General features: G+C 51.2%; 1 protein-coding gene across 7 annotated transcripts in view; it reads left to right on the top strand.

Moving 5' to 3' along the window:
• CACNA1B (calcium voltage-gated channel subunit alpha1 B) overlaps positions 1–11,024 on the top strand; it is a 125,984-nt gene extending 114,960 nt beyond the window's left edge. For 5 of the 7 annotated variants that reach the window (XM_027650162.1, XM_027650161.1, XM_027650160.1 and 2 more), the window contains 3 exons: positions 3,199–3,406; positions 4,551–4,759; positions 6,794–11,024. In XM_027650162.1, coding sequence (XP_027505963.1) covers positions 3,199–3,406; positions 4,551–4,759; positions 6,794–7,330 — 954 coding nt within the window. In that variant the 3' untranslated portion in view covers positions 7,331–11,024. The remainder of the gene's footprint in view (positions 1–3,198; positions 3,407–4,550; positions 4,760–6,793) is intronic. The other 2 variants (XM_027650158.1, XM_027650163.1) reach the window with 2 other exon arrangements.
• Positions 11,025–15,740: the final 4,716 nt, after the last annotated feature.

Here is a 15,740-nt window from a genome sequence, read left to right as displayed (position 1 = left end):
CTGATTCCTGATCAGGAGGGAGCAGCCTGGGTTTGGGGGCTGTTTCCATGGCTCTCCGTGGAGAGAAGTGGAAGAATGCAGCATGAAAGAGCTGCTGCACCCTAAAACTCAAAGCCTGTGCTCTGCACACACAGCAGCAGCTCCAGCACATGGAATCTTTGTGCCAGCGTGCCGGGGCTGGCACAGGCTGCCCCTCAGCAGGGAATCTCCCAGCTGGCTTCAGAAGCTGAGCCTTTGTGTGAGCTGGGATTCACTGCATTCTCAGGAGCACTCCTCAACATGCTTAAAGAAGCACCAGACCCCAAAGCAAACCCATCCTCCTTGCCTTCCCCCTTCCCAGAGCAAAGTTATCCTTTATCCTGCAGCACCAGTAGCATCTTCCCGTGCAGGGGGATGTGGTTGGCAGCAGCAAGGCCAGCAGCACGAGCCTTTCCTTGGGAAACTCCTCTCCGTGGCAGTCAGGTTTTGCAGAAGGGAGTGTCCCTGGCAGAAGCGTGTGGTTTGTGTCCCCCAGGGCGTCGCTGCCCCTCGTGGAAGTGCCTCATCTGGTTGTGAATCAGGCCGGGAATCCCCGAGCAGATCTAACCTCATTTAATAATACACGTGTAAATAATACTGGACGTGGCTTTGGGTGAATAACTGACGTACTTTCTGTGTGTGTCTCCCCCGTCCCCCCTCTCTCTCACGTGCTGCTCTGCCCCTCCCCAAACTTTTGAGTTCTTTCTAACTCTCCTTTGCGACGCTTTCTGTTTCTGGCTGTCTCCCTTTGTGTTCGCCCGCCGTCCCTCTGTCTTTTTTACGTTCCACTTTTTTTTAAAAAATACACCTTCCCCGTGTTTTCAACCTCCCCGTCTGCTGTCCTGCCCCCATCCCCTCCCTCCCTGGTCGTCATGGTGTCTGCTGCCCATCTGCCGTGATGTCTGACAATGGCTGTACTGTGGGGCTGCTTCCAATAATGTCTCTCATCTTGTCCGAATTGTTTGCAGAGGAGCAAAGCACGGTCGCCTGGGAGTTACCTGGCAGTATGTAGTTTGCACTAAGTTGTATATCCTCTTAAATTCATGCTAAGAAATGATTAACCTGCCTTTGAACCCTCTACTTTTTTTCCCCCCCTTCTCATCTGGAGCCCAATGCAGCCGCTCCCTCTTCCCCACTTTGCTGTTCCCTCGACCCACGGTTGCACGTCGCACGCTCTGGTAGCTGGGGGGGGGGGGAGGGTGTTATTTGGTTGTTTTATTTATTTTATTTGTTTTATTTATTTTATTTGTTTTATTTATTTTATTTGTTCGTTTTGCTTTTTGTTTGATTCCATATGCCTCGTTGCACGGGAATTTAGGGAGTGAAACCAATGGGTTTGGTAATGAAGAAGCAATTAGTGACGCTCAGTGTAGCCTCCTGAGGTTTTTTGGGAGCCTGTGCGTGCCCTGTTGCCCTAAGGAGGGCATTGCCAGGATTTATGAAAGGGGATTCATTGCTTTGCCACTTCCCTTGGTGTCAGTGGGGACTTCTGTCCCTGGAATAAGCACAGAATTCCAGATTCCCTGGCAGAAGCACAGAAGCAGGACCAAACCCGAAGAGAAATGTTCATTTGTCACCAGTTTGGCTGTCTTGTTGTTGGGAATTTTCTGGTACCTTCCTCCTGGCAGCTCCTGTGTGGATTTTGAAAATCTGGAGAAGTGTATTTAGTGGGAAGGACTTCCACTTGTCCCTTTTTTTGCCCATCAGACCATCCAGTTTGCAGAACTCCCTGCCTTCCTTCAGCTTCAGGCTCAGCAGGACAAACATGAAACTCCTCGGTATAATTTAATGCCCACACAGTGAGAGCCACAAGAGGTGACAAAAACAACTGCCCTTCAGTGGGAAGCACCAAAATTTGGGTAACTGCCCAGATTGCACCTTTAGAGCCAGGATAATCTGGCTGTGATGGGAGGGAGGGTGGCTCTTTCCACTGAAAATAAGGAGCAGAGCTGTGAAACAACTGGCTTGGCACTGGGTAAATATCACAGGATATTCAGAGAGCTGAGTTTCAGGATAAGCAAACAAAACAGAACAGACAGTAAAAATAATACAGGGCTCTTTGGAAAAGGTTACAGTGAGCAAAGTAAATGTTCTGTGAGGAGTGTTGTTGGAGGCACTTATTGGACTGTGAATTCAAACAAGTGTGAGGCTGAGGGAACAGAGAACATCCTGAACTCCTTCCCTCTCAGACTGGACCACCGTGCTCTGGGGTCTCTCCTCAGAGCCAGGGAAGCCTCCAGAGGGTGGCTGAAGCATTGTCTCCACACAGAGCCAGCAGAGAAGGAGGCATGGGAATGCTCCTCTTTTTCTGAGCTTTCTACCTGGTGGCTGAGCAGTGGGAATACCTGTCCTGCCACCTTGTCTTGGGTTCTGCAGAGCATCTTTGTAAGGTTTTGAACCCCCAGGGAAGGGAGCAGAGTCTGGAGCTGCCCCTGGCACAGGGAGGGGCAGTGCCATAGAAGGCAGGTTACTGCGCTCGGTGTCCAGAGGTTTGGCCACAAATGATTGGAAAATGGGAATGCCAAACCCAAGTATTCATTTCTAGAGTTGTCCTGGTAGAATTGCAGGACATGCACACTGCTTGTCCCAGCCACAAGGAGTGATGGTGGGACAAGAGAGGTTGGAATGTTGGATGGGATTGTCTTATCTGCAGGGAGGCAGAATTAATTTCTCAGTGGCTTGGCCTGTCCCTTGCCCACTTATCCCTGATCTTTCTCCCTCTCCACGTGATGCTCAGCAGTGCTTTCATGCTTTGGGATGGCCACAAAGGCCCTGAAGCAGCTTTGGGTGAAACTAGTCTTGGAGGATTCTCTCTGTGAGGCGCTTGGCTACTGCGCTGTCCCCTTGTCCCTGCTGCCCTCCCGTGTCCCTGCTGCCCTCCTGGTGACCCTGTGCCGCTGTGTGTGCTGTGAAGTGCTACCTGTGGCTCGTGGTACCCGGGGGTTGGCACTCTGCTGAAGTAAAGCCCATCTCAGCCATCCGAGCTCACACCTGCCCCTCGATTCAGCGCTCGATCCCCCGTCCCACGAGTCCTCCTGCCCGCCGTTCCTCTTATATCCAATTAACCATTTCTCTCCTCGTCCCTTTCTCTCACTGACCCTGCCCACGGTGGGTGCCAGGCAGTGGGGCAGGGGCAGCCCTGCCCTCACCCTGCTCCGTGTGCCTCCCTCTGCCTTGCAGCCCATCCCGGACACGAGTCCCATGAAACGCTCCGTGTCCACGCTGACCCCGCAGCGCCCTCATGCCATGCACCTCTACGAGTACTCCCTGGAGAGGATGCCCCCGGAGCAGGGGCACCACCACCACCACCACCGCTGCCACCGCAGGAAAGAGAAGAAGCAGAAGTCCCTGGACAGGGCCGCCCATCACTTGGCCGATGGACAGGCTGGTGAGTGTCTCCTGGCTTTGTGTGTGATCCCATGGGCCTCGTGTCACAGGAATTTAGGGAGTGAAACCAATGGGTTTGGTAATGAAGAAGCAATTAGTGACTCTCAGTGTAGCCTCCCGAGGTTTTTTGGGAGCCTGTGCGTGCCCTGTTACCCTAAGGAGGGCATTGCCAGGATTTATGGAAAGGGGATTTATTGCTTTGCCACTTCCCTTGGTGTCAGTGGGGACTTCTGTCCCTGGAATAAGGCAGGAAGATGATCAAACCCAAAGTGAAATGTTCATTTTTCATCAATTAACCGAAAGAGAAGTGTTCATTTTTCATCAATTAACCCAAAGAGAAATGTTCAATTGTCACCAGTTCGACTGCCTTGTTGTTGGGCATTTTCTGTTACCTCCCTCCTGGCAGCGCCTGTGTGGATTTTAAAAGTCTACAGAAGTGTATTTAGTGGGAAGGACTTGACACTTTTTTTGCCCATCCAGTTTGCAGAACTCCCTGCCTTCCTCCAGCATCAGGCTCAGCAGGACACACATGGAGCTCCTCAGTATAGTTTAGTGCCCACACAGTGAGGGCCACAGGAGGTGACAAAATCAGCACAACAGGGTCCTGTTGATGGAGCTGGTGCAGCCCCCAGGTCAGACCTCACCAGGGTCTGCAGCTTCTCCCGAGGGGCAGCTCCAATCTCTGCTCTGTGTGAGCAGGGACAGGACCCAGGGAATGGCTGGAGCTGTGTCAGGGCAGGGTCAGGTTGGATCTCAGGGAAAGGTTCTTCCCCCAGAGGGTGGTTGGGCACTGACCAGGCTCCCCAGGGACAGGGTGGGATTGTTGGGGTGAACTGTGCAGGGCCAAGAGTTGGATGGAATGATCCTTATGGATCTCTTCCAGCTCAGGATCTTACTGTTCCAAATTGAATGCTGTGCTGGGCTCCCCCACCCCACCGTTGTGCCTCTGACAAACTTTCCAGCTCCTCTACTAACACGAAGCTCCTCAGTGTAATTTAATGCCAACACAGTGAGGGGCCACTTGTCCTCCTCCCTGCACCAGCTGGTGGGTGGGATTTGGGGTCCTACCTGAACACAGGGACCTCCCTGCTGCACACTAAGGAGCCCCTCACGCTGGTGACCCCTAACCAACGTTCTTCTTTCAGTAGCCCAGGCCGGTGAGTCTTCTGCCAAGGACAAGAAGGAGCGTGGGCGGTCCCAGGAGAGGAAGCAGCACTCCTCCTCCTCCTCTGAGAAGCAGCGCTTCTACTCCTGCGACCGCTACGGCAGCCGGGAGCGCTCCCAGCCCAAGTCTGCTGAGCAGAGCAGGCCCACCTCCCCCAACGGGGGCCCAGAGCAAGGTCCACACAGACAGGTGAGGAGAGGCAGGGTGGGACAGCAGCCCTGAGGTCTCCCAGGGGTTTGTTTGTGCGCCTTTTCCGTGTTTTGCTCAAATGAACGGAGACGGAACGGGGAGGGGAGGCCAGGCAGGGGTGGATTGGGGTCTGCATCGGGGTCCTGCTTGGTGCTTCACACCTAAAACAGGCATGGAAATGTCACTTGATGGCTTTTGAGCGGCCACCTGCAGAGTGAGGGACTCGAGGCTTCTCAGAGACAGAATCACAGAATGTGCCAAAGTGGAAGGGACCCAAAATATCATCGAGTCCAACTCCTGGCCCTCCATCCCCAGGAGTCACACCATGTGCCCAAGGCCCCACTGCCAAGGGCATCCTTGCTAACACAACACAGCAGCCCGGGGGACCCCACAACTGGCAGCTCTTGTCTTGGAAGTTCAGAATATTTCAGCAGAAAGTGGTTTGTTGGACGTTTTGAACAAAGACCTCGCCATTTTTTTTACTATCGAGACCATTTCCTGGATTAAAAAAAAGTTTGAAAATGCCTTAAAAAAAATTTAGGCAGCTCAGTACTTATCAAAACAATGTGGAATCACATTAAGGTTGGAAAAGCCCTCCCAGACCATCAAGTCCAAGCTGTGCCCGATGCCCACCTTGTCCCCCAGCCCATCCAGTCCTTCCTTGGACACCTCCAGGGATGGGGACTCCAGCAGCTCCCTGGGCAGCCCCTTCCAGTGCTTAACAACCCTTTCCATGAGGAAATTCCTCCTGATGTCCAACCTGAACCTTCCCTGGCACAACTTGAGGCCATTCCTTCTGCTGTCCCTTGTTCCCTGGGAGCAGAGCCCGAAACCCCCCCGAATCCCCCCTCCTGTCAGGGAGTTGCAGAGAGCCAGAAGGTCCCCTCTGAACCTCCTTTTCTCCAGGCAGCCTCCAGCACTGCTGGATTTGCCAGGAAAACCACACGGGAAAAACCCCAGGCAGAGCAGAACAAGCACTGATTGACAGCCCAACAAGCAACAACCCGATTGTTTGATAGGAAGGAAAACTGCTCTTTAAAAATTAAAGGTCTGGTCTCAAAATGTTAGGTCACAAAAGGCTGAGGGATTTTTAAAACACTCTCACAGGGCTGGTCATGTACTGCCCCGGGAGAATGTAAACTCAAATGCCAAAACAAGGGCCTGTTTCTCTCACTCATGGCATTTTTTTAAATTACTGCAGCTTAGGTCACTCTCACATGTCATTATTAGTAACCCAGGAAAGCTGCCAGGCTGTTCTACCACTCAAAAATCAAATGTGTAATATAAAAGAGGAGAAGGTGACACATTTCTGTTAAAGGAAATTGTTAGTTCAAGCCTGCCCAAAAAGCTTTTCGTTGTTATTTTTTCAGAAAATGGCTATTTAATCAAAATACATGTAATTTCCAATGTACAAAAAACCCCAGTCCCCCAGATCCTCCTCCCACACCATCCAGTTCTGACCACAGAAACAGAATCACAGAACCCCAAAACTGTTTGAGCTGGAGCTTAAAGCTCATCTCGTTCCATCCCCCTGCCACGGGCAGGGACCCCTCCCGCTAGACCAGCCCGACCCTTGGGTGAAGTTCTGCACAAACCCACCCCAAAGCAGATTTGGTTTTGTCTAAAATGCCCCGAACGAAGCAGGGTTTTGAGCTGCTCCTGCCCAGTCCAGGTAAGGCGCATGTGGAGCCTGTGTATGCTGTGGGTCCTTCCCCCCGGGCAGTGTCCCCTCCTGTCGGAGCCGTGTCCCAGTTTGCGTCCTACCGATGCTCTGCCCCTCCCTGTCCTTACTCACCGCTCGCAGAACTTTGAACTCTCCAGCTCTTTTACATCTCGTGTTGAATTATTTCTGGAGAACCTCCTCCCCCTGACCGTGCTTGTCTAAACTCTCTCTTTTTTGCTTCTCTTCCCTCTTGTGACTTGTCTCTCCCTTCTGTTGCTTCTCCTTCTGTTTTACACCTGCCTGCCTTTGTGTTTGTCCGGTGTTTCCCCCTTTTTTATTTTTTGATTTGCTTTGTTCCAATTTTTATGTAGGGCAGTGGTTCAGTTAATGGGAGCCCCTTGCTGTCGACATCTGGTGCTAGTACCCCATGCCGGGGTCGGAGGCAGCTCCCACAGACTCCACTGACCCCACGCCCCAGCATCACTTACAAGACCGCTAACTCCTCGCCCGTGCACTTCACCAGTATCCAACCCGGCCTCCCCACCTTCTCCCCGGGACGCCTGAGCCGCGGTTTGTCGGAGCACAACGCGCTGCTCCGCGGGGAGCACCAGCCACCCCCGCCGCCCGTGGCCCGCACCGGCTCCGACCCCTACCTGGGGCCCCGCGACGACGCCGACAGCCCCTCGCGCGCCGCGCCCGAGGACACGCTCACCTTCGAGGAGGCCGTGGCCACCAACTCGGGGCGCTCCTCAAGGACTTCCTACGTCTCCTCCCTGACCTCCCAGTCGCACCAAATCCGCCGCGTGCCCAACGGCTACCACTACACGCTGGGGCTCAACACGGGCCCCGGCGCCGGCACCAGAGGACGTAGCTACTACCACGAAGCCGATGAGGACGACTGGTGCTAGCGGCCTGGCAGAGCCCTCCGCGGCGGGCGGGTTTAATTATGATGAGTTTTATCATCTGGAAGGCCGGCGGGGCAGCCCCTGCCACGAGAACTGCTCTGCGCCCCCAGGGCCGGAGACGCTCCTGCAGCCTCTCTCCTCTCTTTGTTCTTTATTTATTTTTCTTTTTTTTCTTTTTTAATTTTTTTTTTTTTTTTTGCACTAGACAAACGGAGGAAGAAGGCTCCCTCCTTTGGGGGAAGGCAGCACATCTCTCTGTCCCCCCTGGCCCGCCTCCCCACTGCCCTGTCTAGTCACAGACACGCACCAGGTGCCAAATTGGCGACAGAGGCGAGAAGCCGAGCGAAGAGGGATCCTCACCTTCGGTGGTGGAAGAGCAGACTGTCCATCCTTCCCGAGATCGGCGCAGTTTTTGTTGGGCTATTTCTCAGTTAGTTTATCAGCATCATTTTTTCCCCTCCCCGGTCAGGGTGGGAGCGGGGGGTCGCAAAGGACACGCGGGGACAAGGATCACGCCCGCGCTCGGCCTTGTCGGCCGCTCCGAAGGGAGAGATGTACCCGAGCAACTGGGAGAGGAGGAACACAGCCCGGAACAAAGGACAGTCCGTTGGGACTTGATGTTCAGCCACAGGGATTCCTTTTTGGCAGAGCTGGTGCCACCCCCCTCCAGAGGTGACCCCGGCAGCTGGGACCCCGCTGTGACAGCGCTGCCGTGGGGGTCCCTCTTACCCCACCCACCACATCGGGTCCTTCACACTGACACACCACAAAGCCACAGGAGAGCTACTTTGTAAGGACTGTTTTCCTTGCTGCTGAGACTTTCCACTCCGCCCCTCTCTGCGACACGCCCCTCACTGTTTTGTCTTGTTTACAATATAAGCTTGATTTAGCAAAAAAAACAAAAAAAACCACCACAACTTAAAAAAAAAAAAATTATCCTGAAGGAAAAAAAAGGGAAAAAAAAAAAACAAACAAAAAAAGAGGAAAAAGCGTAGGGGTGAGAAGAAGAAATGTTATTGGTTTTATATCAAGCTATTAGATAGAACTTTAACTTTTCATTGTGTGCATTTTTGTAAATTGTACAGTAAAAAAAAAAAGAAAAAAAAAGAGAAAAAAAAAATTTACTCTTTATGTAGAGAATTAGTCCAATTGTCATTCCAGGTCCCACCGTTTCTACCGAATGCTCCAGTTGTTCACTACTAAGTGCCTAACCTTTGAAATCTTTCACAGTGACGATGCAACCTCTTTGCTTCGATGCATCAGACCTTGGGCGAGCGTGGGGAGGGCAGGAGGGGCAGGAGGGAGGGCAGAGCCCGGAGAGCCCCTCGCCCTGGAGGGTCCACGGGGCTCCCACCGCCCCAAGAGTGCACTCGAGTGCCAGGTTGGAAGCTTCCAGCGGGGAAGGCAGACACGCTTTGGGGTTGGTTTGGGTTTTGTTGGCCTTTATTTTTTTATTATTTAGTATTCGATTTGATTTGATTTGGTTTGGTTTTATCGGTGGGAGGGGAGTGATTGCAGCAAACAAACCCGGCCTTTTCTCATTGACTAGCGCTGAGGGAGGGATGCAGGTGGAAAAGCCCAGCATCTGCAGGGATGCTCCTGCAGGAGGAGCAGCGTCTCACCCGGACTGTGAGAGCTCTGGCCGTGCTCCGTGGGGCATCATCCGTGTGGAGGACAGTTGGAGTGAGCCTTGGTTTTATTGCCTGTTAAGAGAAGGTCAAAAGAATAATAATAATAATAATCAAAACCTCTAACTCTGATTCTCAGGGATGAGATTTCTGTGTTCTTGCAACGACTCTTGCGTTGGATGATTTCTTTCTTCTGTGCCCCTGTGGATTTCTGCACTGTGAGCCTGGCAAAGGGGCAAACACGCTGTGCTGGCAGGGAGGGAGGCTGGAAGCAAAGCTTGGGCAGGACCTCCCATCCCTGGCTCTGCTGAGCTGTTGTAGGGCTGCTTTGGGGCACAGGGTGACCAGAGAACACAAGGAATAAAGGTGGAAGGAAGAAGGGTGGGAGGTGCCAGACGAGCACATCCTGATAGGAAAGAGGAGAGGGTTGCACAGAGGAATTTTTTCAGAGGATCTCCCAAGCCCCAGAACTGTGAAGCTTCTCCAGATGAAATGGTTGCTTAGGACGGGGAGAGATCCCGCTGGATCCCGGTGATCCCGTTTGGCACTGGGGAGGTTGGAGGGTATTGGATGCTACCAAAATGCTCAGGAGGTCTCTCGTGCTCTCAGCAAAAGCCTTTCAGCCTCAGGCAGGGAGCAGTTTGCTGTAGGGTGGTTCTTCACGTCTCCTGTAGCTCTTCCGTTGAGGAAATTCAACCTGTTTTTGGTTTGTTGGGTTTTTTTTTTTCCGTTTCCTTCTGTGTTTGTTTTTTTTTTTTTTCCTTTCGTTCCGTTAATAACAACCTCTGGCCGATCTCATCCCTGGATTCTGCTGAAGGAGAACTCCTGTCTGTATCTCTGTCTCTGTATTTTTTCTGTGCACTTCCAATCACGGCAGTGTGGCAGCCGGAGCTCCCCGTGGGCCGGGCTGGGATTCCCAAAAGGAGGGCTATGCAACAAGATGACACGTTCGGACACACATCCAAACCACCCACAGTCAGAAAGACCTTCATCCATCCCATAGCTTTATCTGCTGGATTTTCCTGTTTCAGGCTTCAGCATGATTGTGACCAAATGTTTGATACGTTTATTTATTTTTTTTTTTCCTCCCTTAAACGAAGGCACAAACACTTTGTTTGAAAAGTTTTAAAGAAAACGTTCCTCTTTTACTCCAGGAGGTTGAAGTGGGAGGGGAAACACAAAATCTCTCTGCCCGTGCATGCGAACGTTGTAAAAAAAAATGGGAAGCAAAAGAGATGCCTTTCTGTACGGAATAATTCTGTCTTTTCCCCCCTTCCTCTTCCATTTTAGACCCCCCAAAACCCCCAGCCCTGCACTAAAACACGGCCTTGGGTCACCCCCAATTCTTAGGCAGAACATGAAGAAGAATTTTAAGTTGTCTAAATCCTCCACCCGCCTCGCAGGGGTCGATGGCAGTGACAGCCAAGCCTGACCACAACTGTTCATAACCCTTCCCTGGCCTTTTTTTGCAGCCTCTCTGCTGTCTCTTCGACGCATCCATAATATTTCCAAGATTCCTCATAGTGAGTTGCCAAACTTGAATTGCACCGATCAGTTTTCTGCATCCAGAACCAGTCTCGTAGTGGCTGTACTTTGAATTAAGTAATGTTTGCATGTAAAATATATACATATATACATATATATAAAACGAAACGAGAAAAAAAAAAAAAGTATGTGCATGGAAAAAAAATGTTTATCTTCGTACTTTTTTGATACAATGTATTCATCAGTTGTTAATTTTTAATTATATTTGATATAAATTGGGGGTTTGTTGCAAAAACTTTATATTTCAAAAAAACAGTGTTAAAAATGAACGAAGTTCCGACCATGCAACACAAGCGGAGCTTTACCCAAAAAAATAAAAAGGAGGGAACAAAAAAAAAAAAAACCAAAAATGCAAGGAAAAAAAAAAAAAAAAAAAAAAAGGTTGTGATTGCCTAGTTTGCTGCCTGAGTAATATTTATCAGCCAAACTTTGAATTCTGCAGTTGTTTCTACAATTAACATTTTGTATGAAGCAAAGTCCTTGAATTAAAAATAAAAACTTAGCAAAAAAAAAAAAAAAAAAAAGGAAAAAAACCTGACAAATTCCCAGCCGGTGTGTGCAGTGTGCCTGGTGACTGGGGAGAGCCGTGGAGGGACAGCCTGGGCCAGCCAGTGTGGAACTGAGCTCAGTTCTGCCCAAATTGGGATGTTGTCAAGGAATTGGCCACTTTTGGTGTTTGTTTCTGTAGAGGCTTCACAGAGGCTCAGTTTGAGTAGGGAGCTCTTTGCAAATTTGCCTTCCCAGTGTGGATCCAATTGGAGGTTCCTGGAGTCCAACAAGCAGCAAAAGTGTAGGATTTAAGCTTAATCACCCCAGCAGTGATTGATTCCTTCCAGGGTTTCAGCAGAGGGATTTTATCTTGTAGAACACTCTCCCAGGTTGCCCATCCCTGGAGACATTCCAGGTCAGGTTGGATCTGAGCAGCCTGATCTAGGGGAAGATGTCCCTGTTCACCCCAAAAGGGTTGGACTGGATGGCCTTTAAAGGTCCCTTCCACCCCAAACTGTTCTGTGTGCAAAAATGTGGCTCCATGTGGCTTTAACCCTGATTCAACCCTAAGCCCACTCCCAGCAGATGTTCTTGGTGCCTCAGGTAGCCATAAAATCATGGATTGGTGTCAGGAGTCTGTCACGTGTCCAGGCCGTGCTGTAGCACTTGTACAAAAAAGAATTAATAATAGTAATAATAATAATACTTGTGGAGTTCACCTTGAAGTTCCTTCTCCCAAGACTTGCACTGAGCAGAAGAACAACCCGAGGGCTCTTGGTACACAAGGAAGGAACTTCTCGTTTCTTTGGATAACTGGAGAACCACCCTCATTCCCTCTTGGGGGAGAAATCCACTGTGTTTCTCCTTCCTCAGTGTCTGCTGGTGTCACACTTCTGACAATGCCAAGGACTCTCCAAAAATTCTCCAATGAATAGCAGCAGGACCGTTGCATTTTCGCACTTTTCAGAGCACAGGGTCTGTTTTAATGTTTGATTCTTCTTCTCTCTTGTTGCATCATTTCTGTGATGAGACCACCCAAGGTGCCACCTGAGATTCGGTGTGGAATGAAAGGAAAAGGTCCTGAAATCCCTGATGACCAGGTCAGGCTGTAGCTTTGGAAGAAAAGGGGTCATTCAGGACGTGATTAGGGGAGTTTGGAGCAGATCATCTCAACCTGTGATCTGTTTTGGGGTTCCTGGGCAGGACAACAGTGGAGCAGAAGGGAGGAGAGTAGGATTTTTATTACTTTTAAGAGCATTACTTTTGAGATATCCCAAAGAAAGTGGAGGGTTCTGAGCAGTGTCCAAGGGAAGGTTTGCAAAGGTTTGCACAAGATTTGAGGATCAGGATCAATGTGCACCCCCACCTCAGAGGGGACCCCCACGGCATTTGCTCCACCACACCCACCTGGGAGCTGGAACCTGCCTGGAGGACTGGATGAACCCCCTTTCCCCTCCAGATGTGTGTCACAGAGAACCTCCACAACCTTTAAAATCCTAAAAGCCCTTTAGTGACTTTCTGCGCTTTTAAAGTATTTTTTGTTTCTTTTTTTTCTTTCTCCCTCCTGATTTCAGTTGTATCCTTTTGGTCTGAGGCATCAACGCACCATCAACTTCTCCAGGGACTGCCTGAGTCCTGAAGGAGCTGGAGCAGGCAGGATCCCCACTGCCACACTCAAAGCATCTCCCACATCCCAGACACTGGATGTGGAACCCTCGGGTTTGTTTTGTTCCGGTTTGATTTCAGCCGAATTCCACAAAATGGCTCTATTTTTACACCATTCCTGCTATAACTCCAGGCACAGCTGCTGTCAAGGGGTTTCACAAGTTCTCCTCCTCCCAGGGGCACATCTTACCAGCAGAGACTGCTGTATTTCCATTCCCTGTATTTCCATTCCCTGTATCTCCACTCCCAGCCCTGTGGGTAAAATCCAGATCAGTGTTTCCCAGGCCAGCACCCCACACCCGGTTGTGCCATTAGGGGGTAGCATTTTCAGGCTTTTCCTACTTTCTAGGGAAACAAGAACATAAAGGGAAAAAGCCTGATTCATCTTGCCACTCTTTGAGGGTCGTTCCCTGAAATATTTGTCCTAGGATGCAGAAAACTCAGGGTGAGACACCGAGTCCAAGGTGCTCAGGTAATTTGGCCTTTTGTATTCCCTGAAGCTGATTTCCCATTCCAGCCACGTCTGCAGACAGTGCCTGCAGATTCCTGCCTGCCCTCCAAGGTGATGAATTATTTCTCCCAGAGTATCTCATCCCTCTTTATCAATTCTAAGTAGATCACCTGATGTTTTCCGGGCTGCGAAAACACCGTTTGCAGAAAGTGCCTGATCACAATAAGGAGCCTCAACTCAACGCTGTCCCTCAGCACATTCCAAAATATTTTTGCAGAAGAGGCGAGTTTTGCATTTTTATGTGATAAAAAAGAGTAAACTGAGATACTTGGAGGGGACTGAATTGCCCAGGGTCACTCGGCAAGGACAAGGTTGGGGTTGCTTTGCCTCCTTTGTGTCTCCGTGTGTCAGATCACCGGCGTGTCCGTGATTTTTTTGCATCCACAGGTTTGTAGCAGGATCCCAGTGAAGTGTCACTGGGAATTGGGCATCTCCCTGGGAGATGTGTTGGTTGACTGGGGGGAATTCAAAGCGAAGGGGAATTCAAGGAAGCAGTAAGAGAAGTGCTGGTGATGGTGACAGGGCTGAGGAGCTCTGTGGTGACGCTGAGGGGTCTCAAATATTTGTGGGGCTGAAGTCCTGGGGGGGGTGAGGGAACTGCTGAGGGTGTTTGAAAAGGAAGGTCTGAGCAAACCAACCCCCAGTGAGGGGATGGAAACACCAGAACAGAGCCCCTCCACCCACCTGGGACATGCTGGTGGAGCAGAGCTGTGTTAATTCAAAGCAAACAGTATCAATAACCGTAGTTTATTCATTTTATCCTCATCTCCACTTTCTGTCATTGCTCTGAAACAGAATATCCCAGCACTGGCTTTGTCTGTGTCTGTTTTTATTATTTCTCTGTGGCAGCCTTTTCTCTGCCCAGCACGGCACAAACAGAGGAGGAGGAGGAGGAGAAGGAGGCAGGTCCTTGTCCAGCTACTCCTGCACAAAAGTCTGACATACCCACAGGGGTGTAAACCCGAATTTTCTCACAGAAGGCTGAGGAGGGGAGTGGATGTGGTTGTGTTACTGGATACAGCAAATGGTAGTGTGTACAAAAAAAGGATGCTGAGCTGAGCAACAGGACTGTGGCAGAATAATTCTGTGAATTTTACAAGAGTTTTTTCCTCCTCATGGATTGGAGAGTGTTTAAAAGACTGGGTTTTACCTGTGATCCTAAAAAAAACCTCTCCTGCAGTGGGGTGGTGGGATGTGCCCGGAGCTGAGGGCAGAGCCCCCAGGTGCCACAGCAGAGATGCCAAGGGATGGGATGGGGGATGTGCTGCTGGGACAGATGGTCACAGCTTGGGAATCAATGGGATTCAGAAAGGAAAGGCAAACCCGTGTCACATGTTCTTGACAAATAAAGTCCATGGCAAAGCAAAAGACTCCAGGAGTGTCTCTGACCTTCATTTCCTTCACAAGCTGAGTCAGTGTGTGACAGGGGAAAGGCCTGGAAATGGGGACAGAGGGGTGACTGTGGCACATTTTGCTCCTAAATTGGCTCCTACCTCAAGCAGCATTTGGGATTTAAGGGGAGGATCTCACAGAATCCTCATTTCCCAGTGCCATGGTGTGGCCTGTCATCAAAGTGACCCTCAGGTGACACACTGGGCATCTGAGCATCTCCTGCTCTCTGCCAGGGCTGCCCACCCGAAGGCAGGGGTGTCTGGCTGCCCCTTGCTGAAGGTTCCCATATTTTGGGGATCTCTGGGTGATGGTGCAGAGAGGGTTGGGAGTGAGCCTGGCTCCTCCTCGGGCCTGAGCCAAAACCCCCACAGGGCATCTGTGGCTTTGTGGGAGGTAGTGTGGCCTCAGGAGTGATACTGGTGGCACTGGAGAGCTGAGTGTGGGGCACAGAGCGGGGGCTGCAGTGGGCCACTGCAGGGCATGGTGCAGGTGTGGGGTGGAGAGCAGGGAAACTCACTTTAGGGGTGCCAGTCTGCCATGGTGGCATGGCTGGGGAGGACCCTGCCATGGTGTGAGGGTTGGGCAGGACCTGGGCTGGGTCAGGTGTACCCCAGTAATCCCAGGAAGGGGGTGAACTGGCCCAGACTCTGCAGAAAGGGGGGGTTATACCCAGTGCAGCTCTCACTGGAGAACTGGGGTTGTCTCACTGTCACACTCACTCACCCCAAAATGCCCCAGTGGGAAGCTGCCCTGTCCTGCCCCCCTGCAGGAGCAGGGTCGGGGCACAGTTTGGGGAGGTGAGACCCCCTGAGAAACACTCACAGCAAGTTTTATTTGGGGAGGGTGCAGGATGTCCCCTTTAGCTATAGAGGGCAGACTGGGGGGTGCCACCAACCCCTGCAGCAACCGCAGGACAAACAACCCTGTGTGTGTGTGGGGGGGTGTCTGTCGGTCAGTCCGTCTGTCTGTCTGTCTGTGTGCTACCCCGCGTAGCCCCGCATTCGGGGGGAAAGGGGACTCCCATCCCCAGGCTCTGAACCCCCGGGGGGCTCTGGAAACGTGTCTGATTTTGGGATGGGGGGAAGATGGGAGGATGATGGGGGTTAATACCCCTGAGCGCCAGGGGGCCCTGGAAGCGCGTGTGTTTTTGGGAAGGTGGGTGATGGGGGGCATTAACCCCTGC

Source organism: Corapipo altera, unplaced genomic scaffold (genome assembly GCF_003945725.1).
Source record: "Corapipo altera isolate COAL_440 unplaced genomic scaffold, ASM394572v1 268, whole genome shotgun sequence".
In the NCBI taxonomy this organism is placed as follows: Eukaryota; Metazoa; Chordata; class Aves; order Passeriformes; family Pipridae; genus Corapipo; species Corapipo altera.
The sequence above is the reverse complement of the archived record's forward strand: the minus strand, read 5'-3'. Positions and strand labels throughout refer to the sequence as shown.